This window comes from Syngnathoides biaculeatus, chromosome 11 (genome assembly GCF_019802595.1).
Source record: "Syngnathoides biaculeatus isolate LvHL_M chromosome 11, ASM1980259v1, whole genome shotgun sequence".
NCBI lineage: Eukaryota > Metazoa > Chordata > Actinopteri > Syngnathiformes > Syngnathidae > Syngnathoides > Syngnathoides biaculeatus.
This window is the reverse complement of record NC_084650.1, coordinates 27,509,183-27,532,342: the sequence shown is the minus strand read 5'-3', so window position 1 is coordinate 27,532,342 and position 23,160 is coordinate 27,509,183. Positions and strand designations below refer to the sequence as shown.

Here is a 23,160-nt window from a genome sequence, read left to right as displayed (position 1 = left end):
AGATATTGATTATCTTGTGGGTTAGCCTACCTTTTTTTTTATCTAAATGACGTGGATAAAATATTGTATAAAAATCTCCACAGCGTGTTGCAGTACAATTGTACGAGTGCTACACCAATACACATATTGCTAAAGGAGTGCCTCTTTCAGAGTCTATCAAAATTACACTTTCCATGATAAAGTGCTGGCTTCTCTGCGTTGTACATCACCCACACATTTTTCCATCTATTGCACAGTTCTTGCACTGGTGAACACTTCATCAGTTGCATAACAAGCCACAAAAACAACAACAAAAAAGATTTAAAAGAATGCATTACGCATTGATTTCTCTTTTGATTATCTCCTCAAATCCCCACCTTTTGATACAATTGTCTGGGTGCTGATGGAAGATGGGCATCTCACAGCGTTAATGAATGAAAGATAGATGTGAATTTTTTAGCAATCTTTTTTTCCTATTTCAAAGGGACTCACTGGGATCCGCTTTGCCGAACATCAGAGGTGCTACATCAGGAGCCAAACCAGGACACTGCCGACAGAGGTGGAGACGGAAGATGGCGACTTAGAGGTATGCGTCCCTTTTAGCGCTACACAGAAAGTGCATGCATAATGAAGGGAGATAACCAGTATGCGAGCCCCTCATAGAACCTCAACCTGTCCATCCCCATCCTATCCCGCTTACTGAGCTTTGTGGTGCCTGTGGAAATATCAGCTGCCTACAACCCCACAGCCTCTTTGTGGCTCACATCAAATAGTGTTTGCTGTCAATCCTGAGCCAATATTAATTTTTAATCATGTCCTCCAAAGGCTCTACTCAGATAGCCCCAAGGGGTACAGTCTGACTGAGAGGCATGACTGTAATATGCTATTTTTTTTTCTTTGTAAAATACATTTTCTTTTGGCAAGGCTCCTCTGAAAGTTTATAGGGATTCATTTGACTTCCTGAGTGTTAGATAGCTGCATGGTGAACCCCGCAAAAGAAATGGAAGCAATTCAATCAATCAAAATTCCCATTTTTTTCCGTCACTGCAATTCATTGAGTGGGCAGTGTGTTCAAAGGGAAAATCCACACTCATATCTGCTCATTTCCATTTTACCTTGTAGCTGAGAAAAAGAAGCTGGCAAATACACAGCAGAGAGATCTTGTTCAAAAACACGGAAAGCCAAATGTCAGCACGAGCAAAACTTAAGTCTCAGTTTTTCAAAGTTTGAGAATACAAGCTGCAACTAGATAACCAAGTACGCTTTCGTTTTCCTGTCATCATCATGTCAGATCCATGTTTACACATATTAATTGCTGGGCTAACACCATATGTTCACAGATTTTTTTCTCCTTTTTGGAGCTTTGAAGTGTAATTGGCTGAAACGGCACTCCCACAGTGAATCATCTGAAGCCAGCAAAGTGTTTGGGGTGAGATATTGGGCGCTTTTAGTATGACTGCCATGAGGATGGTTCTGGTCCAGGTTCAGTGGAATCCACATTTCAGATCATTTTTTTAAGACACGCTTTACAGTATGTTGTAGTTGCCATCATATACTATGGAAGAGTAAATAGATGCTATTATTAGCGACAGAGGTGGGAACTCACAGGGTACAGGACTAAGTAGATTTCTCTTGTACTGTATCTGAGTCTACTGCATTTATTTTTCTGATTGTTTTTTATCTTGTTTGGGTGGGTGATTGAGGCCTTGGGGACTTATAATGCAGGAAAAAAAACAAAACAGGGACAGCAGTGACATGAAGGAACGTGAACGAGGGCGACTTCATGACTATGATGTAGCAATTTGGAGATGCGAGATATTCCCAATCCATGGCCTGTTTTAAGACAACTTGCTTGACACTTTAAGCTCCGAGAATGATTTGTGGAGAATTTCTTGCGTCTTGCACCAGCTTAAAAGTCACAAATCTTTGACAGCAACACAATATTGTCTGATTTGAAGACACATACAGGTAAAGTGTATTTATCAGCTGTTATCAGGTAATTTGCCATTTTTTTGTCTGTTCAATCAAAGCTATGGGAAGACATTGATTTGATAAAGCTGAACATACTATGGCAACCATAGGCGTGCGCAGCCTATTTGGGGGGGGTGGGCGGGCGCTGAAACATTACAGTACATCTCCATTTTTCTCTTTAAATATACTTACAATGGTGCTATTGACCTGAAAATTCCACCCAATGTTGGGAACAACCCAAGTAATTCATGGATTAAAAGAAAGTAGAATAAATAAGATATTAAATTAAGTTGTGTGTAAAAAATGTTAAATGAGACAAGGAATAAATATTGACCACATGAAGAAAGGGAGATACAAAAAGGGATGGATAGCCAAGACAACACCTAAACTCTTATCAATAATCAAACGACAATCAAACCCCTTTTCAGTGCGAGTGAATATCAACTAGTTGAATCCAAAAAGGTCTCACAGCCACCGTGTGAGTCAAGACACATCTTTTGATGAGTCAACGCATAGAGCTGTCTCAAGATCACCACAAACTAATTGTTGCAAAACATAGTGATGGTATTGGTTACAGGCGCATAGCTAAGCTTCTGAAGGTTCCAGTGAGCTTGGTTGGGGCCATAATACTTAGTATAAATAAATACTATGTATAAAGCTGCCATCCACGAGGATGATGGGAAAAAAAAACAAGGATGGACATTTGAGAGGCTAATGATCCAAAACATGCTGCCAAAGAAACTCTCAGACTGTCAAAGAAAAATAATTATAAAGTAACTAGAATGCCCAGCCAATCACCCGACTTGAATCCAATTGAAAAGCCATGGAAAGAAGTGAAAGTTAAGGTCCATATAAAGAAAGTGCATGGAAACTTTAAGATTTGAAGACTGTGTGGACAAATCAACCAAAATCACACCAGAGAAATGCATGCAACTAGTTTCTTCATACAAGAGGCCTCTTGGAGCTGTCATTGCAAACAGAGATCTTTGTACAAAGTACTAAATAAATAACAGTTGCGTTGTTCAATACTTTTTCCCCGTTATACACAGAACTTAATTTCTGATCCTAAGTGTTCTACTTTCTTTGTATGCGTGAATTACTTGGTTTGTCCCTAGCGTTTGTTGAAATTTTCATGTCAACAGCACTTTTGGAATATATAATAATATATTTGGTGAGAAAAACGATGACGTGTTCAATAAATTTCGGCCACAGTATAATATTGTATATAACCTGTGTTTTGTTTTGTTTTTTGTTTGTTTCTGTGCTACTGCTAAAGTAGAGTGCCAGTACTTTTCCCACCTCTGGTTATCAACTTACCAATAAAAACAAGCGTTTTGCGTTTTGCTGACTTTCATGAACTATCCAACCTGAAGCATTCCACTTCTGGCTGCTCCAGTGGTGAGCTTGCGGAGGGTGGAACAAGACACACTCTGGATTGATTGGATTGCCTTTGCTGTGCTACGCTAATGGCGATTCATCTTTATGCCTTTGGCGAAATGATCACAATTGAAGCCAATTGAGCTGAAGTGTAGCACTTGGTGAAAACAGGGCTTTAGAGTACTAATCCAGGGGAAATGTATTTTATTTGTCCATCATACAAATGTAGGTAAAATGTCATTTAAAAATATTTTTTAAATTCTCAACACAACAGAAATGAAATAAATTAGCGTCAAAGTTAGTCTCGAGATTTTGTACGAAATGTCACTTAGATTCAGAAAGTTCCGGAATGTGACGTCAAGTCACGACAACATTTAGCCAGAGAGTGAAAAAGCTAGCAATGATAATGAGGAAGTGTGTTCCATACGGCTGTTCTGCATCAAACGCTGACGGAGTCAACTTAGATGAATAGCCGAAACATGAACGGATAGACAGGTTATGGACCAGGTTTGTGAAGACAAAGCGGGGACATTGGACTTACAAATCAAACTGGACAGTAATATGTTCCAAGCAATTCTGCTTTGAAAACCCGGTACACCGTTCACTTGGCTTTGGTAGCAAGTACATACGTGTTCAATTGTTTAGTATTGACAAGTATCTACCTCATTTTAAATGTAAGTACAATACCGATACAGATAAATATGTCAACTAATATCTGTATCCATGTGATGTTTAGGAGGTGACAAAATTTGGACACTGTATAAAGCTAGTGTACTGTTGACACTGTGGTCTTGCCGAAATTCGACGGTGTGTGCTCTCAATTGTTAGGTGCATTATTTAAAATACAGGCAAAATCTTTAAACGCAGAACGATACCGAAGGTTGCGATTTTTGTTTTACGCCGACTCAGTCGCTAGTACAACAACAACAAACGACTCACTGTTGTGTCCAAGCAGCATCAGACGTTTAAACGTGTTTGAATTAGATTATTTCGTCTACAAGGTCTACGTACATTTCTTGAGGAACCTACCAGTCTGTGTTTTGGGTGCGAAGTTCCACGTCAACTTCATCGGTTCTCACCAAATCCCGTCCTTGTGTTGCATTCGTCAACTCAGGTTCGAACATATACGGTTCAGTTACACACGCACACAGAGCATTCTGTAGATTATTGGGTGTTTGTCACTATGCCAAGTAGGGGCATACAGCTCTCCTAGGTGTTATGAGTTGGGTCCCTTATCTATATTCTAGTTATTTACCTGCGGCAGTCTATGTGTAGCCGCTCACTGTCTTCCATATCCTCAGTTCAATAAACACTCATTGGTTCGAAAACCTGTGTGATCTCTTTTGTACCCACAAGAAGCCAGTAGCATTTACACATTCCATAAAAACTTATTCATCGCTGCTGTCTATCTTCTGTAGATCCCACTCGCATGTATGATTGTCTGTGTAGGAAGCCATTGTTTACTGGGGTGGTCTAGGTGTGACGTCACATTGAAGCAGCTTCAACAGAGCCTTGGTTTGAAACAGGCATGGGAGGCATTCAGATTGCAAAGAAAATGTGCTCCTTGGCACTCATTTATTTAATTTCTGTTGTGTTGAGAATTTTTTAAATATTTTTTATGACATTTTAGCTACATTTGTATGATAGACAAAATCTGTATTAGTACTTTAGAAAGAACAAATTCTTGGCAAAGTGGAAAAATATGTCAACTGCTGGGAATGAAGTGTTAGTGTAATTTTAGCCAAGTAGCCAACAAGAAGGATTGTCATGAATTGGTGGTACTTTGGAGGAAAAAAAAAAACACTGAAAAATCTTTGCTTCAAAGCTTTGTCTTTTCAGCACAACTCCTGCATTCACCTCGTGCCAGAAGTTGTAACTCAGAGAACAGAATTGCTGCTGCATCACATGATAGCTGACTTTATTTTCTATTGGCTGGTTGAAAAAGTAAGCTGGTTGCCACCTGTACAGATATTTGTTTGTTGGTTTCAGATCTTTCCGAACTTAAATTTAAAGCAAAAATCCGTTTAATTTGATTTTGTTTGATATAAAGTACATTCTACAAAAAAATCACCTCATTGGAAAATGTTTACATGACATAACAACTTTGTTTTTGGAGCCTCAAAATGTGACCATTTCAAAATGGTTCTTAATGTGTAACTTTTTAAAGCAGATTGCAGTAGACAGCTCAATGTAGAAATCTGTAAAGGTTTTTTTTTTACGCCACCACCGTTTCAATGAAATTTTTCAGAGCAGATGATTTGGAATCATCAAATTGAAAATAGTGGAAATGATACAATTCGGAGTACAACACAAAATGTTCAAAAAATTCTTAACATTTTTCAGAGGAGGGCTGCATGGACCCATTAGATTCTGGTGAGAATCTTGTTTAAAGTGTGAATACAATTGATTGTTTTTAATGTTTGAGTCAGTATGGCACCGTTTATTTGTTCACTAACCAGAGACATACAGATAAACAAATTCCAACATTTTGCTTCACCAAGCATTTGTTACTTGTGTTTGTCTGAATTTGAACAATGATCTGAACAATGGTCGGAATTGTATATGATTAAAACAGCAAATATGATGGGGTCTAAATCTTATGCAGGGAATTGTATGGTTTGTACAGAAACAATTACAAGCCCAATTATAACCAAACAATAGTTCTAGATGGTAAAACTTAACCTTGTTACCTCCTCAGCAGTGGAAGCTATACAGCACGTTTAATTGCCTTTAAAAGAGTTTTTTCTGGATCAGCCTATTGCTCTGGCACTGTCTGCTGCTTCGGATATTTATATTTCCATCTTAACCCTTTGCTGCACAGGAAAACTGCAGTAAATATTATCATGGGGTCTGTGTTTAGAAAGTATACAGTGACCTTGGCCAGACCTCACCAACAATAGACAGAAGCCTCTGAACCGTCCTCTGTGAGAATCCTCCCACGTTTGACCTGCGAAAGCTAAGCACAAGTTCCTCTTCAAGTGGTGGAACACAAAAAAGCTCAAAGGGGCTAAAGCCCAGTACTAGTGGTTTCTCGCTCAACCCAGCCGCAGGCTATCAGCGAGGAAGTCTCAGAGGGACCACGGTGGGCTTCATAGGCACACCGAAAAATAATGGAAAACGGGTAGAGGAACTGCAGGCGACTGAAGACTGTATCCACCCCATACGTTGACGACACCACCAGGTGACAAACATGAATTGTTTGGCAGAGTTTCCCCTACCCCTCCTTTTCCAATTTCCGTCTTCCACAACAAGTCTGATACAATAATGCCTGATCTTCTTTTCGCTCCCCCCAGAATTACACACAAGTCGCCGCACACCTCCCTCCCTGTCTTTATTGTCAACAGATGCTGGCTGCTCCATTTAACAATCATTTAATATGGATGACCAACGCTCGCCAGCCATTGTAAAACCTCCCACTCAGACAGCTGAAAACATGGGTGAATAGCAAGCCAATGCACCAAAGTCCTGCAAGAATAGCGGTTGGCCCTTCTTTAGAATGCTTCAAGAAGTGACAGTGGAGCAACAAAAAAAACTGAAAAGTAAGAGATGACAAAGTATACAACAAAGTAGAAGTCGTCCATTCCAACAAGAGGGTCCTTGTAGGACATAATCGGGATTTTATAGGGTGACACTCATACTCAGCCCAGAGTGCTGTGACCAAGAGCACCAGAACAGCTTTTGGAGTGTGGGGGGGGGAGGGGTGGCACAATATACTTTTCCTTCCCAAAACCAATCGTCAACAAGGGATGGAGGGTGCTGATTGAGGTTTATCACTCCTGAAAAATAAGAAGAATTGACACGTCGTCATGCAGTGTGTGAGTGGAATATATTATTTGCAAGGTAAAAAACATGATTAAAAGAGCATAGGGATACATAACATACATATGGGAATAAAGCGTGGGAAAAAAAAGTCAGGGGGCCACATGCTCCCAGTGCCATAATCAAAGTGCAGAGCCAATACAGTCAGAAAGTGATGCCAGGACTCGCGACAGCGGTGCAGTGTCACAATTGAAATAGCAGATCTAGCGACTGAGGCTCTTTGGGAACCAAAGTGGTGCACACATGTCCCCATGGCGTAACAACTCATTGTGTCTATTTCTTTGTTCTATTATGGTTTGTGACTGGTTGGCACCCAAAGCAGTAAGTTATCAGGCCTAGCGCATGTAAATGACTAACTGCAAAATTGCGTGTAGTATGAATGAAGAAGCAGCTACTACATTAGCTAGCTGAGAAGCACTTTAATCTGCTCATTCATCTTCTTTGTTCTGAGGACTCCAAAGTACCTAAAACCTGTGAACATTAATATTGTGCAAGGGAATATATTTGCATTTGGGGTTTTATTAATAGCTCTATTTAGAGCCTGGAAGATGTTGTTTAGGACCCACAGTATTACGATGAAAGATGGTGGGAGGTGTACACCGTTTAAGCGAGTAAAAACATTTACAGTAAATTCACTCTTCAATTTAAGCATCCGAAACATTTATTACATTTGGTGACTTTTTTAGGGAATAAATGTAATTTATTTATAGCATTATACTCGATTGGCTAGTCACTAATGGTGTATTGGTATACATGCCTGTCTTTGGTGCAGTCAGCGTGGGATTGATTCTCTCTCAGTGATGGTGTCAATATGTACCCTGCAACTGACTGACAACCTGTTCAGGGTGTGGTAGTCCAATGTTAGCTGGCTCCGGCACACTTGTGAGGATAAAGGGCTTGGAAAATGGACATGAATGACTGTTCAATGTGGCAAAAGTTACCCATATAAACACATCAAGTGAAATTCATGTCCTGGTGTGGTGCATTAAGAAAACAGATATGCTCAATAAAGTTTCCTGGATGCATTGATAAAACATTTCTTGTTCTCTCATTTAAATAATGTTTCACGGCCATGTCATGGCTCCCAGTAGCAGGAGAGGGCAAATTCATTAACTACAGTACAAGGGGCATGGAATTAGTAAGTCGACACCATTTTATGTGGAATGTTGTACATACACAGGAAGTACACTTTACAAAACAAATAATCATTTTTGCTATGGTCCACTAGTTGAATTTTTTTTTTTTTTTTTGCTTGTTCTAATACACGATTAGTCAGTAGCCAAACAGACGGGCCTCAGACAAATGTGTATGAACCCAGGACTGTAATCATGTTGTCTTTGTTCTTGTTAACTGGCATTTAGAAATCTCTGCCCCATGTTAAAAGGCTGACATTTTTGCTCACCTCCCTCCCGGTTACCCCCCACCTCAAGATATTGCACTCGTTTCTCAGCTGTGAAGACCAAGTCATGTTGTGAGATACATGTCATGACCTCCATTTACGTTACACTTTAAGAGGTCCAATTAGAGCGGGCTGCTTGTGTTCCTCCACTTTGACTTTCATTTCCAAGAGTTGATCGACCAACTTAACGCCAGAGCCAGTGGTGTTTGCTGGTTTGCTAGGGTGTGGGGGGTGTCATACAATTTGGCGCCCCAAGGCAGCATAGTCAAGTTTCCAGGTCAGAATAGTGTCTATAGCGGTTAGCACAAATGCCTCACAACTCAAAGGGTTCATGGTTTGAGTCTCAGCTGCAGCCTTGCATACATGTTATGTTGTTTTAAGACTGCATTGGGCATTGATGTGGTAAGTGTGAATGATTATTTACAAATCTGCTTTGCAACTGAATAGTGAGCAGTCCAAGGTACACCAAAGTCAGCTGGGATAAGTTTCCTACAGAAAAACAATGGATATGTGTCGGAATCACAGAGTAACTCATGAGGCAATATTACTGGGAGCCCAGTAGCGAGCGTCACACAGTCATTGGGCCCAAGGTAATTAGATAATAAGATATGTTGCATTGTCAGTGTGTTAAAGTTCACACGCTCGTACATATTTGCAGCAATCTTTTTGTGTAATATCTGTACAGTGTTACCACTTCACAGGGCGATGAATTCATTGTTATTAGTACCTTTCACAGAGAACAGAAAGATGGTAAAAATGTGGGAAAAGAGCTTTCATGGTGCATCTACAGTAGTCTGCACGTAATATATCAGCCACATCATTTTTGTAGGCCATATAGCACATTACCGAATGATGTAAACATCCTTCACGGGGCGGAGAATGTAGATTATGACTCTGAAATGCAGATATTATTTATGTATCTATTATTTCTTTTCAATTAGATCCACTTCAACTTGGAGAATTAGTTTCTTTCCACATTACAGCGCTGGCACCTGCTAATTTAGTCTGTAAAAAGAAAGTGTGTCATTTCCCTGATATATTGAGCTTTTTGGTAGCGGAACGTCTCAAACGGGGCTTATTTTTACCAAAGAGTGACGGGTGAAAAGGGGAAAAAAGGACCATGCAGATATTAACGAGTCCTGCCTGATGATAGCCCCAGGATCCAAGTCTAGCTTCTGTGCAATTAAGCTTCAAACTGAGGGAAAATCACCTTATTAAAACATTTGTCAAGTGAACTGTTCTTCTGGCTGGCTAATTAAAGAGGGACGTGAAAGTCTGTGTGTTTATTTACATGTGAAGAAAATAAATAAGTGTACCGCATTGGCATTTAGCATTAGCCAGTGCCTGTCATATGTCTCTATTAAACAACACTGACATGTAGTTGCGATCATTAAACAATAATAGTTTACTTTACAGCTCATGAACTACAGTATCAACAAATTAAGCCCACTAATAGTGCTTGGATGCCAAGCGATGCGTCGTGAAGAAGAGGAGGAGGAGGAGGAGACAGCGAGCCTTTATTGTCTGTCACATTAAACGATACTGCCGCCATGCTATAATGAAGATCACTTGCAAAGTCATTTGAAAGTCAAATTATCACCGCCAGTGAATTTCAATGATGTGTAATAGAAGACGCATGGTTGCGGGCTTGCTGGAGAAAGGCGGAGGAGGAGGAGGAGGAGGAGGGGGTCAGGCAGCAGGATCCAGGAAGTCGGCACCCTCGACTCAAAGCGATGAAAGATTAAAACAATCAGGCTGCATGCTGCTGTTTGGCTCACTGGTGCGTTTGCTAGCAGGTGGATGCCATGGATACGAAAATGGAGGACTCCCAAGTGTGGGTCCCCCTTGAGGAGCCCATCGTCGACCCGGCGTTCCTCTTGCAGTCGAAGATCTGGGAACTCTGCCAGGAGCTGCCCATCCACTGGATCCATCCCTCTCCTCTGAGCGGTGAGGCATCTGGGAGGATTTTGAGCTGGGGGGGCAGGCTTCCAAGCTTAAATGCACGCAATTAACACCCAGACTGGAGGTCGTAGTGCCACAAGCCTTGAGAATGGTTTGAGGAGGGAGGCCGGAGGCGGCACAAAATTGAACACACACGGCATTCAAAATCACATTTTATTTGATTTTGCCAACTACAGTGATACCTCTACCTACAAGCGTCTTTAGTAATGAACAATTCAGGTTACAAAATGCCTTCTCGGAAAAATATTGTCCCCATTCACAATACGAAAGGAAAAACCAGGTACTGCCTACACAGCCCCCAAATTCGTCCGAACATAAACATCCCGTATCTTGTTTGTATCGGGCGATAGAGCTGCTCTCCGATTGGCTATCGCTGTAGCATCTTCCTGGCATCCCATTTGATAAGAAGGACATCAATCTTTACCCATGATGCTTTTCATTTCACTTGGACGCTCGACTGTCACCAAATTATCCCAGCGGAACGGGTTAGCCTTAATTAACAGCAAATAGGATTCCAAGAGACTAAAATCACACCACAATATTGTCAGTAAATTATTTTTTATGGCCATAAATTCTAGACAAGCAAAAAAGTCAATATTGATGTCATACTGTACACTGTAGTACATTGGTGATATTGTTTAATATTCTAAAAATGTGCTTGTACAGATAAGCAATGCCTGAGTTCTATTCGCCTGCTCATGTTATTGGGATTATGATAGTCTAAAAAGAGATGGAAATACATTTTCTTGGTTCTGCTCCATCACGACAGACAATTATGTGTACAGTATATTGATTTTGGGATTTTTTGCATGACAGAATCATAACCGCAGCTCCATTGTTTGAAGCATAAATCTCTTGTGACTTTGTGCTTTTGTCTATCAATTTTGTGCATTAAAATCAGTTGTGCCATGGTTGGAGGCATCTTATGCTACTTGTGTTTCTGAATCAGATTCTGAGCTGCAAGAGGAAGTGGAGCACTTGGACTCCCCTGACACAGAGGTGAAAGGTCATCGCTCCACCCGCGACGTGGAGTACCACCCTCCTGTGAACGACTACGTAAGTGTGCCGTGACATCTGGGGAACTCTCCACCAGTTACAGTCGAGTCCCTTCAATTAGCCGCAGCCCTGCCTCCACTTTTTACGCATATAAATCACCCCTTAATTGATGTTAAAACGGACTTTGTGAACCAGAGGGCACAGCAATTGCTGTATATTTCAGTTTTAAATAAGGGCAATTCATTGAAGACCCCCTAAATGTCCCTCCGTTAATTGAAAAGAACACCCGGCCTCTCCAGGGCAGCACATTTTGCCTAAAGCACCTCTTAGTGCCTTTTCTCACTTTGCAGTGAAATGCGTCACACAAAAGGAGGCCGCTCAAGGTCACTCGGTGCTGCGCAGTTAAGTTACATTTATTAACAACGCTTTAAATATCAAAGCGTACGACATGAAGGGGAGAAGACAGACGGCATATTTCGTCGCGCCACATCTAAACCGCTCAGTGGTGCCGGATTAATTATCCATGACTCTGTGAGAGAAATATATTTGGCCCTGACATAAAGCAATGCCCACACCATAACATCACGAGACACAACACGCACTCTCACACTACACACATTCGTCACAACACCCAAACAACCACAAAAAGTGTGTGTGGTGGGTTTATGTCTTCAGAGCAGTGCGCCACACGGGCAGGGGTGTGACTTCCTAAAATCGTCACATTTGTCAGAGCCGTCGCAGAAACACTGCTTAATGCTCCTTGATTCCAATTTGGGAGAATAACAAGAATGGTATTGAATCATGTGACCAATTAATGACAAATTATTTAAATAACACAGTATGTGATTAAAGTGTCTCAGAAATAATAGTAATAATAATAAAAGTAATAATAGTATGATCATTTAATTTCTTTTTTATATCATGGTTGCATCGCGATTTCACTAAAATCTATGAAATTCTCTTCTTTCTTCCCTCACCATTATGCGAGTGTTCTTGCCAAAGCACATCAAATCATTCTAACTTTTGAAATATTTTTTGAATTTTTGTCAACAAATTTGGTTTGCAGAATTTATTTTTTCAAGTGTTCAAAGGAAGGAATTACATTACATTTCATTGGAACCAAACTATTTTCCTTTATAAGTCCAAATGCATTGACATTACACAAAGACATGTATGACTTATAGACATACATTCCCACATAAATCTGAGATATTGACATTATTTTAAGTACATTCTACAAAAAACCACCTCCTAAAATCGAGGCAAAATTGTTAAAAAAAAAAAAACAACCCAAAAAAGAATTTAACAAACATTGTTAACATAATGGGGAAGAGCAGAGGTGGGAGTAATTCGTTACAGCTTTATATTTAGTCTAGCACCTGTTTTGTATATGTTGTACTTGTAGAAGTGTTTTAATCCCAGCCTCGCCTGTGTGGAGTTTCCATGTTCTCCGCGTGCCTGCATGGGTTTTCTCCGGGCACTCCGGTTTCCTCCCACATCCCAAAAAATGCAACATTAATTGGACACTCTAAATTGCCCCTAGGTGTGATTGTGAGTGCGGCTGTTTGTCTCCATGTGCCCTGCGATTGGCTGGCAACCAGTTCATGGTGTACCCCGCCTCCTGCCCGTTGACAGCTGGGATAGGCTCCAGCACTCCACGCGACCCTCATGAGGAAAATGGATGGATATACATATACAGTATATATATATATATATATATAATGTACTTTTTTTACATCAGGCACATGTGAGGTGACTTTGTCTATGTTCACACTCCAGCTCAATTCTGATTATCTTTGCCTAAAGTGACAAGAATTTTTTCAGTACAATTCTTTTTTTTTTTTTTTTTTTTTTTTTTTTTTTCAAATTTGACCCAGTCTTCTCTCATATGTGGGTATAATCAGATATGTATCCGATGCAGGTGCCATCTAGACCCTCAACAAAAGGCGAAAACCGTCGCAATCGTTCGATCAAACTGATACGGGGGACAAGCAACAGCAGATGAAGGAGCAGGAAACGGGAGAAAAGAAAACACTTTAGAACTGATAAATATTGAGCATAACATCTTTGAAATTGCCACAAATGTCTCTTGAGACGTACACACGCAATCTGATTTACTGGTAGGCCATGAATACTCTATAAAGCAATAAAATGAAAGACAAGAAATGTCACGGCCTCCTTTAGCCGAGATACCCCTGTGAAATGGTAGTAGTAGTAGTAGTAGTAGTAATAGTACTTTTTTTGTACAAACCACAAAATTCTTACTTAGCTTCCTCAATCCTGACATGTCAGACCACTAACGGGTCTGATGACAAAGGGAATTTGGACCCCAAAGGGGGACAGTCAGTAGTCTCCATTTGTAAGCGCAAGAATGTCAGACAGAATATCACACACAAGTCATGTAGAAGATGTCGACACCATCAATCAGTTAAACATACACAGACACATAGATACTGGATGCAATCAGCTGCAGCTGTAGAGTGAGTGCACAACTCTCATGGACACAAGAAGTCAACATTTGAGTGCAGCTTTGTAAGGCATGATGACGGTTTGGGTCCCTGCACCAAGCTGTCGGATATATGGCAATGACCTTTGACACGGCTGCATGTGCATCACACACTCTGAGGCTCAAAGAGAATAACTGCCACCAGACAAGGCCGAGGGGGCTGGTGTCACTGTCCTTGACCCGTACGGCAAGGATGTGCTCACAAAAATGGATGACCCACATACCCACATACAAATTCAGTACAATGGCAACTTGACTCAAATGTTGAATTCCGTCCACGACCAAGCTTATAACATCCTTTACTCATATGATAAGTCGAATAAATGGTACCCATTTAAATTAATTGAACCATTTTTTTTATTATTTTAACAATTTAACATCTTCTCCAAAAATGTAAAAAAATAGTTCACATCAGTGACTGTAATCAGATTGGCTGCTTTGTGTGCGTGTGAGACTTTGAATGTGAGTTGAGGCCTACAGCTGCTACTTGCAAGTGCTCTCATTTTATATTTGTGTGTTCGACTGCTTGTCCATTCAGTAAATGTCCCAAACTAAGCCAGTGTACTGCATTTAATCAGAACAGCCATGTGACATGTGCACATGTATGCCATTTACCAAAATTGCCATCCGTCATCCATTTAACATTGTATTTGGGATTCATGAGAACAAGTTTTGATAAAGGCTTGTTTAAAAAAAAAGACTTATATGGAGTTAAAAACATGATTTATATCACATACATGCTCTGGTCAGGAGCTGCCGTATTTACGCCGTGCATAAACGATGACGACGTCACCGTATGTTTACTTCAAGATGCCGCATGTGCTTCCTGGCTCTATTCCAATTTAGGATTTACATGATGAAAATTTACTTCTGATTGGTTTAGCAAAATTAATATTCCACCTCTGAGAACCCATATAAATGTAATTTAGATTTGTCCCAACACTTGTTAACAGTGTGTTTATCTGTGTTTTTCTATCGGAAACCTCTAACAAAACCTCTGTTTTAAAAAAAGACATTCAAAACCATTTTATTTTACAGACACAAGACATAGAGCATTTGCGGATTACAGTTCGTTCAGTTCACATTTGTCGAAAATATGAGTTCATGAACTTTTCTTCTCTGTTGCCAAGTGCTTGCCCATGTGAGGTTCCGTTTTTTTTTTTTTTCAATTTGTAAAATGTCCTGACGTAACTTCTGAAATGGTGGAAACTGACTTGAACAAAAACAGCGTTTTCATTCATTTTTTTTTGCAATGGCTATCTTTCCAATTTCTCTCTATGCAAACCTTTTCAGAAACGCACAGAAAAACGCTCGAATCACATGCAACAAAGAGATCTCACGCTTCTTACGCTTCATTAAGGCTTCTTGTTTGTGAGCGACTGCCTCAGATTTCCCAAGGTGAGCCGCAGCGTTCCCACTCGAGGATTCGGCTCAAAGCTGCAGTGATGAATATGTGACCACCCCCTCCCCCACCCGTTTTAAGAGGCGACCTCTGATTAATTGTCTTTAAGGTACAATGCTGCCTTTTGGCTGTTTGTTTGATTTGTTTCCTAGTGCGCTGCGATTTGAATAAAACATTTACTCTATTTTCCTCAGCAGCGTTGCAATTTGTTGAGCGATAAACAGACGAGATAATCGCCGGTCCCTTGACGGGTTTGCTGTTATTTCCATAACAGATTGTTGACAGCCAGCTGGTGACCCTGAAACTTGACTGAAACTATAAATCATTAGAAGCCTCCCCCTGCGTGTCGTTGGTGATAAATCAAACAGGCCTAATCAAGATATCACCTGTCACAGCATTTCTAGTTGCTTCAGGTCTTGTAAGTTTGTATTTCTACTCAATTTTTTTTTTTTTTTCCCCCAGAAGAGTCCAAGTACTGATCATGGCAAAATACTCAATTTTGTTTCTGTACACTACTCCGACTAATGTTTCTGTATGTTCACCGGTTAATAACAAATGAATGACTATCTACAGGAAAAAAAAAAACGCGACAGGTCAAAGTTTGCCTTTTCAAAACAGACCACACTAATCTTGAACAACATTTTGCGTTTTTCATCTTTAGGCCATCAAATAAATGGCAAAGCATACCTTTTGACTGTAATGATGACATGTAAAAGCAGTGGTTCTTCAGTTTCATATGCAGTACATGCAGTCACTGAGCTATTTTTATCGATTTTTATTTTCAAATTCAGAACATAGTACAGTAATTTCCAGCCTACAGAGCGCACCGGGTTATAAGCCTCATCCAGTACATTTGTAAAGGAAATACCATTTGGTACATACATAAGCCGCATCTGTGTAAAAGCCACAAGTGCCCACATTGAAACCCACATTGAAACACAAGATATTTACAAAGAAAGACAGCACACAGAAAGATTTTTCAAAGTTTTAATACCTTAGCTTAGCTTAACATAGCAACAACACGGTAGCACAAACAGGGCTGGTTCACAAAAAAACATACCGGTAAAAAAAAAAAAGCCGCGGCTACACAGTAGCAACATGGTAGCACACCATTAACAGAGCCGGTTAGAAAAAAAAAAACATAGCTAAATCACTGAGACACGGCAGTAACACAGCAGAAACACACTCGCATGGTGCTAACATGGCCGGTTTAAAGAACAAAAACATACCGGTAAAAAACATTGAGACACGGCAGTAGCACAGCAGCAACATGGTAGCACAGTGCTAACAGGGTCGGTTAAAAAAAAAAAACGTACCGGTAAAAGTCACTTCCTCGGCACATATAATCCACTGGTCTTACTCTTATCTTTTCCGCTCGAATGCCCCCTTGCGGCTGTTGAAAAAAATGTGCAAATTAGCTGTATTACCACATAATCTGTAGGGTTGAAAGCGTGTTAAAAAAGTCGCGCCTTATAGCATCGCCTGTTTAAAAAAAAACACTGGTAAAAAAACATTGAGACACGGCAGTAGCACAGCAGCAACATGGTAGCACAGCGCTAACAGGTTCGGTTAAACAAAAAAACATACCGGTAAAAGTCACTTCCTCAGCACATATAGTCCACTGGTCTCACTCTTATCTCTTCCGCTCGAATGCCCCCTTGCGGCTGTTAGACAAAAATCCACAGATTAGCCGCATTACCACATAAACTGCAGGGTTGAAAGCGTGTGGAAAAAAGTCGCGCCTTATAGGCCAGAAATTAAGGTATATGATTTATAAGTGCACAAACTCAAAAACTTTGGTTGTACGCCAAACCAGTTCTGAAAGAATACAAGCAAAAAATGTGAATTTCCCACTACATGAAACAAAAACATAACCCGCTGAATATTTACTGCAATCATTTGACTTCGAGGCCCCTCCAAAAGTATTGGAACAGCAAGATAATAACTTTATGTCATATACTGAAGACATGAGTATCTCTGATCAAAAGATGATGAATATGAGACGAAAGTTCTGAATAACAGCTTTTATTTCATAGTATCAAAAGCAGGCCCTCATAATCCAACAACAATAAAAAAAATGAAAAAAAAGTTGGGGTGATCAAATGTTTTATGATTTGAAATGAAAAACATGATTTGCTGTATTCCTAAAGAAACCCAAATTTAATTTCAACTTGGAGACAAGTTTATCAATGTGCAGTTTCAAGGACACGTTCTCATTAATTACAATGCCAAAGTTTTTCTAAAATGTGCTCTTATCAATTTCTACCACACGAGCTTTTGACAATCCAGGAAGGTGAGAAGGTCTTCCGTTTATCTGCTTCTGCACAAACCTGAACCGTCTCAAAGTTCTGCTTGCAACAAGTCGAGGGGTTTTAAAGCTGACGAGGAAGAACAATAAATGACTCATCGGCATAAAAATGGAACATAGCATCATGCAAATTATCACAAAGCTTCCTCTGAAAGCCAAGCGAGTGTCTCAGAGGAGCCATTTGCTAAAAGAGATTGAAATGTGGTAAAACGTAGACCGAGGGCAGTGGAGTTAAGTGGCACTTCGCCGAAGCCCATTAGGTCTTGCTCTTGATCAAAGGCCTGGCCCCTGCCAGTCTTCCACGCCGTGAAGCAGCTCGCACAATGGGAAACGCCAGGGGCCATTAAATCCACCTAATTTACCTTTCATTTGGGCTCCAATTGGGCCCTCTATAAATTTAGAGTCAGCCAGCGAGAGTAAATGAAAGAATCCTTGTTAGACCATCATTAGCCTGTTAATTGCTTTAGCAACGTGTTACATACTGAAAGTCAAGGTCAGAGAGGTGTTGCTCATTTAAATGCCGTACGGGGAGGCACGGCTGGCGTTGCTGACAGTTTGGAGGTCAGGGAGGAGGAAAATACTGAAATGATGCTGCTTAAAAGGCACATTACAGTGCTTTGAGGGAAGATCTTCGCGATTGGACCGGTCAGAAATGACCGTCTTTCTATGGCGTGTGTTTCGCGTGGCCATCTTGGAAAGGTCATGGATGCCATCTCATTGTCACATCTGTCACACGCTTGCATCATCTGTCAATGGTCTTGACACGTATTCTGCTGACCTTTGACTGGGATGAGCCCACTAGGTGTTACGCTCTTTTTGAGCATTCACGCCTTGCGGAGACGCTGTCAACATCAGGCTACACGTAGCAATTTTGGTCTGGTTCTCAAATTAGGATCTGAGGTTATCTCTTGGTTACTTTTTTTTTTTTTTAAGACACAGCGACCTCACTGCATGACCTTATGTCCGTTTGGTCCATTTAATATTCCCTGTTCATTACTGAATAGTTTTCTATGCAAATAAAGGAAAACAACTTGTTTTTTTCATGACCTTATAACCTTTTTTTTCTTTTTTGCTCTTTTTGAATTTGCTTCATATTTTACTGTTCTAGTCCTCGTGTGGATCAGTTCACAATCTGTACATAGATACGTGTGCTAATAGATATTTATTTTAGACACCATCCATCCATCCATCCATCCATCCATTTTCTTTGCCACTTATACTCACAAGGGTCGCGGGGAGTGCTGGAGACTATCCCAGCTGTCAACAGGCAAAGATGAGGAGGAGGAAGATGAGAGGGTCGGGGTGGGGGAGCAGGGAGGATTGCCATTGAGGGGTCTCTTACATATTCAAGCTAGGATCTCTCCTTATTAATTTGGTGCACTTTTCTAGGGCAGCAGTCCTCAGTCTTTTTTTTCAACCAGGATCAAACTAATTTTTGTCGTGTGCCCCATTGTAGTTACTGTTTCCCTCAAAGGGTCATAATGACTGTGAAACCATAAAAATATTTAATCGCCTCATCGTAGTTACATTAATTTATGAACTAATATTGGAATCAGAAATCAAGGGTAATGGGTTTTTCAACTATTGCACATGTTTGGTAACACAAAAATGCTTGTAAGATCTCAGTGTTATCTTTTATTGTATATGACAATTTGAAATTTTGGTACGGTTTTTCACCAAAATCATGGAAATTGACAGACATGATTTGCAATCGCGGGCCACAAATCAGGCCTCTGGGCCTTGAATTGGACACCTCTAATGTACAGTAACATACCCACGGAGCCCACCGCAGCGCTGCCTCGTCGTCAACCCCTGTGCGACCTCAGACTGGGGGCCTTTGCCAGAACTAAATTGTGCACCACAGCTGAGCTCAGCTGAAATGAGAAAGGAAGAATTCAGCTCATGAAAAGATTCTATGCACTCAAAAGATTGGTTTATTGAAATGAGCTGTTCATGAACGATGACACTACTCAACTCCTACCTACTGCTGCTCACCACGACCACCCCCCACCCCCACTCCAGCCCACCAAAATAAAAAGAAAAGAAAATGCTTGTTGGTGCTCTGCTACGATCAAATTGGGTGGACATTTCAAATTTTCATTGTACATCCGCACCTGCACACCACTTATATGCATCCCTGATCATTAACTTATCCCCCCTGCCCCCACTCCCTACCCCATGAGGTCCCAGGTGTACCTACATACTTCTCAGCACTATTACCATCACTAGAAAATGGGTTACATTCTTGGAATTTCCCTTTGGGTGTCATGTTGGCGATGGTGACCCGGTTTCATCAACCCCCACCCCCACAGAGAGCTGTAGGTCTGGAGCTCGACAACCGCCTGGACGAGCGTGGTTACTGCTGCCAGTACTGTCACCGTGGCTACCGCTTCTGCCGCCGCTACCATGTGCCGTTGGGCGGCTTCAACCCGTGGCCGTACTACTACCGAGGAGGCCACGTGGTCTGCCAGGTGGTGATGCCGTGCAACTGGTGGATCGCGCGCATGCTGGGCAGGATCTGAGAGGGGCGGGCCGGGGGGAACATTCCTGTCCACGCTGAATCGTTGCATTGATGCATCTTTCAACACTCATAAGATGAAAGTGGACCGACGGCCGTTAATTAGTTCCCGACCCAAAAATTTGGCCCTAGGCGTGCTCGTTACACTAAATAGCTCCTGCGGCGTTTTTGGAGCCGTCATTTATCGTTTCCTTTGCTTTTTGTTTTCTGTCAACTTGTGTAATGCATGCGAGCATGTGTGGATGATGTCAAACATTTGATTTTTTTGTGTTTTGAAGTGGGTTTTTTTTAATTACTGTTATGTATTAATATTTACATACAGTATAATTTTATTTCATGTTGTTGGCCAGATTACTATGAATAAACGTCTCTTATTTACACATTTAGTGCCCTTGCAGTTATGGTTATGGAAAGCGTGCTTTTCAGAGCAATTTCTTTTTTAATTCATTGCAGTTGAAAGGTACTAAAATGTATACATGTTTACATCCAGGATGACAGTATAAATGGTAACTAAAATGTAAATTGTATTCCATTAATACTTGGCTGCATTTCTGTTTTGTATAGCTTCTATCATCAATAAAATTAAATGGAAATCAACACAAATTCGATATTCTTTGTCCAATGTTGTAGGGACGATGTAGTGTAAAATTGTACCTAAATATAAGCTCTTTTTGTTTTGTGGACAATTGATGCCATGATACTTCCAGATGGAAGAATTTTTTTTTCATATTTCAAAATATAAAAACATTGTTTGTGATATTAGTTTCAGTAAATTTTTATGGCTTGATTTAGATGAGGATCAGGCCACACTTATGCAGAAATGTTAGAAATTATAAAGTTTGCATCTGTTTTCTTCTCACTCTATACGCCAAAAGGTTAATTTATTCATTTATTTATTTACTTTCATTTAAACAAAATCTAAAGTAAATCAACAGAACATGTGGGTGAGGAGGATAAATGAAGTGGATGTCATTAGATGGTGCTGTGGCCACTTGTCGTGACAGACTTGAAACCAAATGCCGTCCATCATTCACCTTGTGGAACGCATTTTTACACACGTATGTTCACATTTTTGCTTGGATTGTGGGAGTAATTTCCCAAAAAATAAAAAACATAACAGCTCGCCTGCTAGTGGATTAGAGCTATTTAATATTTTCCTTTAAAGCCCCACAGACAGGAAAAGCATGATTTTGAGTATGTTTTTAATTTAAAAAAAAAAGAAAAAGAAAAAGGTAGCCGGAATGGACCCATCCGTTTTTTCACCACAAAACATGATTTTTACATATGTGGCTTTTTGTAACTCTCACCATGAAAATCCTCTCGAGGGATTTGTTTTGGAGAAGAAGCAGGAAGTGACATTAACAGCAGCAGTGCATTCGCTGGCTCTTCTGTTTACACGAGTTTTACCAGCTGGAAGGTAGCGTTTTGTTCCTTTGTGTTGGCCAAAATACCGGCTCGTTGTATTGCTGGATATTGTTTGAACACTCGGGAGGATGGCTTCATTCTTCATACTTTTCAAAAAGACCCGGTTCATTATGAAAAATGGATTGCACGGGTGCAAAGAATGAGAGCTTCATGGATTCCAAATGACGGGTAGGTGTATATACAACTACTAAAAAAAGAAGTAATCCTCTCAGAATGTAACAAAAGATTTGTATACGTAAGTCATGGGTGTTGACGTGTGAGTCGGCGCCGCGTCCACCGGTCACAGCTTCGGCGGCGCTTCAGCCGATCACAGCTTGGGGCGGGGTGGCTCATCGCGGTGCCGGGCCACTTTGCGGCATTGTTGTCGCTCGCGGCTTAGTGCGCCGCCATCCTTGGTGTTGTTCATCGCCACCACTTTCCACGGCGTTGTTCATCCTTTGGTGTTGTTCATCGCCGACGGCGTCCGCGGCGTTGTTCATCTGTCGGTGTTGTTCATCGCTGACGGCATTAGAGTTTTTCATCGCCAATGGTGGCGGCATTGTTTATCGCCGCCAACGCCTCTGCCAGCGGCAATGAACAATACCGCAGATGGCGGCGCGTTGTCGTCGCTCACGGCTAAGTACGCGACATACTCTCATACTGTCGGGGAGTCTGTTGTTAGTTAGAAGTTATCCGCATATCATCTAAATATGGCTCAGAACGATAGGGTAATATTGCCCCGGTCCCAGTTTGACATCTGCTGATGACATTGGAGGTAAAATGACTATCACATTGATGTCAAGGGAGACTTCCGCAAATATGCGCATGGATGACACGATGACTTACGTCAGGCCACATCTTTCTTTTTCAACTGATATGTTACACATTTCAAATGCAGCAGTGGAGCAGATGGCTAATGTCACTCTGCAAGAACTTGTGACATGGTTAAATCTCCCAAAGTACACGACATAAGTTTACATGAACACGTCGGTTTGGAATAGAACACCCCCAAAAAAATGTAGGTTTACTTTGGATATCTAAAATATTGTGTGTGGCAATAATGTGGAAGACCTTAAAAAAGTAGTCACCATTTTATTTATTTTATGTGCCCATAAATGGAGAGCTGCCAAATACATGTGAACCCCAAAAGACGTACTCAAATGCTGTATTATTTATATTGCTATATCATTCTTTCATTTCAAAAAGACAACTGCAATGAATACTCTATGTCAGCAGTCGGCAACCCGCGGCTCCGGAGCCTCATGCGGCTCTTTCATCCTTATAATGCGGCTCTGATTGGCTTGGGAAAATAAATTACAAAAAATTTTTTTTTGTATTTAATTGAAGTGCGTTTTATTTGTGTTTGTTTTTATATTATTTTAGTTCTAAATTTGAAGATTGTGATCTTGAAATATTAAAATATTAATTCAATTATTTGATATTATTTTTTCGTCGCTCAAAATAGACGTCACACTGCGGAAGCGGGTATACCCGCTGAAACGCCGTCTATTTTGAGCGA

The 23,160-nt window shown here is 40.7% G+C and overlaps 1 protein-coding gene across 5 annotated transcripts in view; it reads left to right on the top strand.

The window, feature by feature from the left end:
- tnmd (tenomodulin) overlaps nt 1–20,789 on the top strand; it is a 101,227-nt gene extending 80,438 nt beyond the window's left edge. For 3 of the 5 annotated variants that reach the window (XM_061834934.1, XM_061834935.1, XM_061834931.1), the window contains 4 exons: nt 464–565; nt 10,339–10,492; nt 11,457–11,563; nt 20,032–20,789. In XM_061834934.1, the coding sequence (XP_061690918.1) occupies nt 464–565; nt 10,339–10,492; nt 11,457–11,563; nt 20,032–20,241 (573 nt within the window). In that variant the 3' untranslated portion in view covers nt 20,242–20,789. The remainder of the gene's footprint in view (nt 1–463; nt 566–10,338; nt 10,493–11,456; nt 11,564–20,031) is intronic. The other 2 variants (XM_061834936.1, XM_061834932.1) reach the window with 1 other exon arrangement.
- Nucleotides 20,790–23,160: the final 2,371 nt, after the last annotated feature.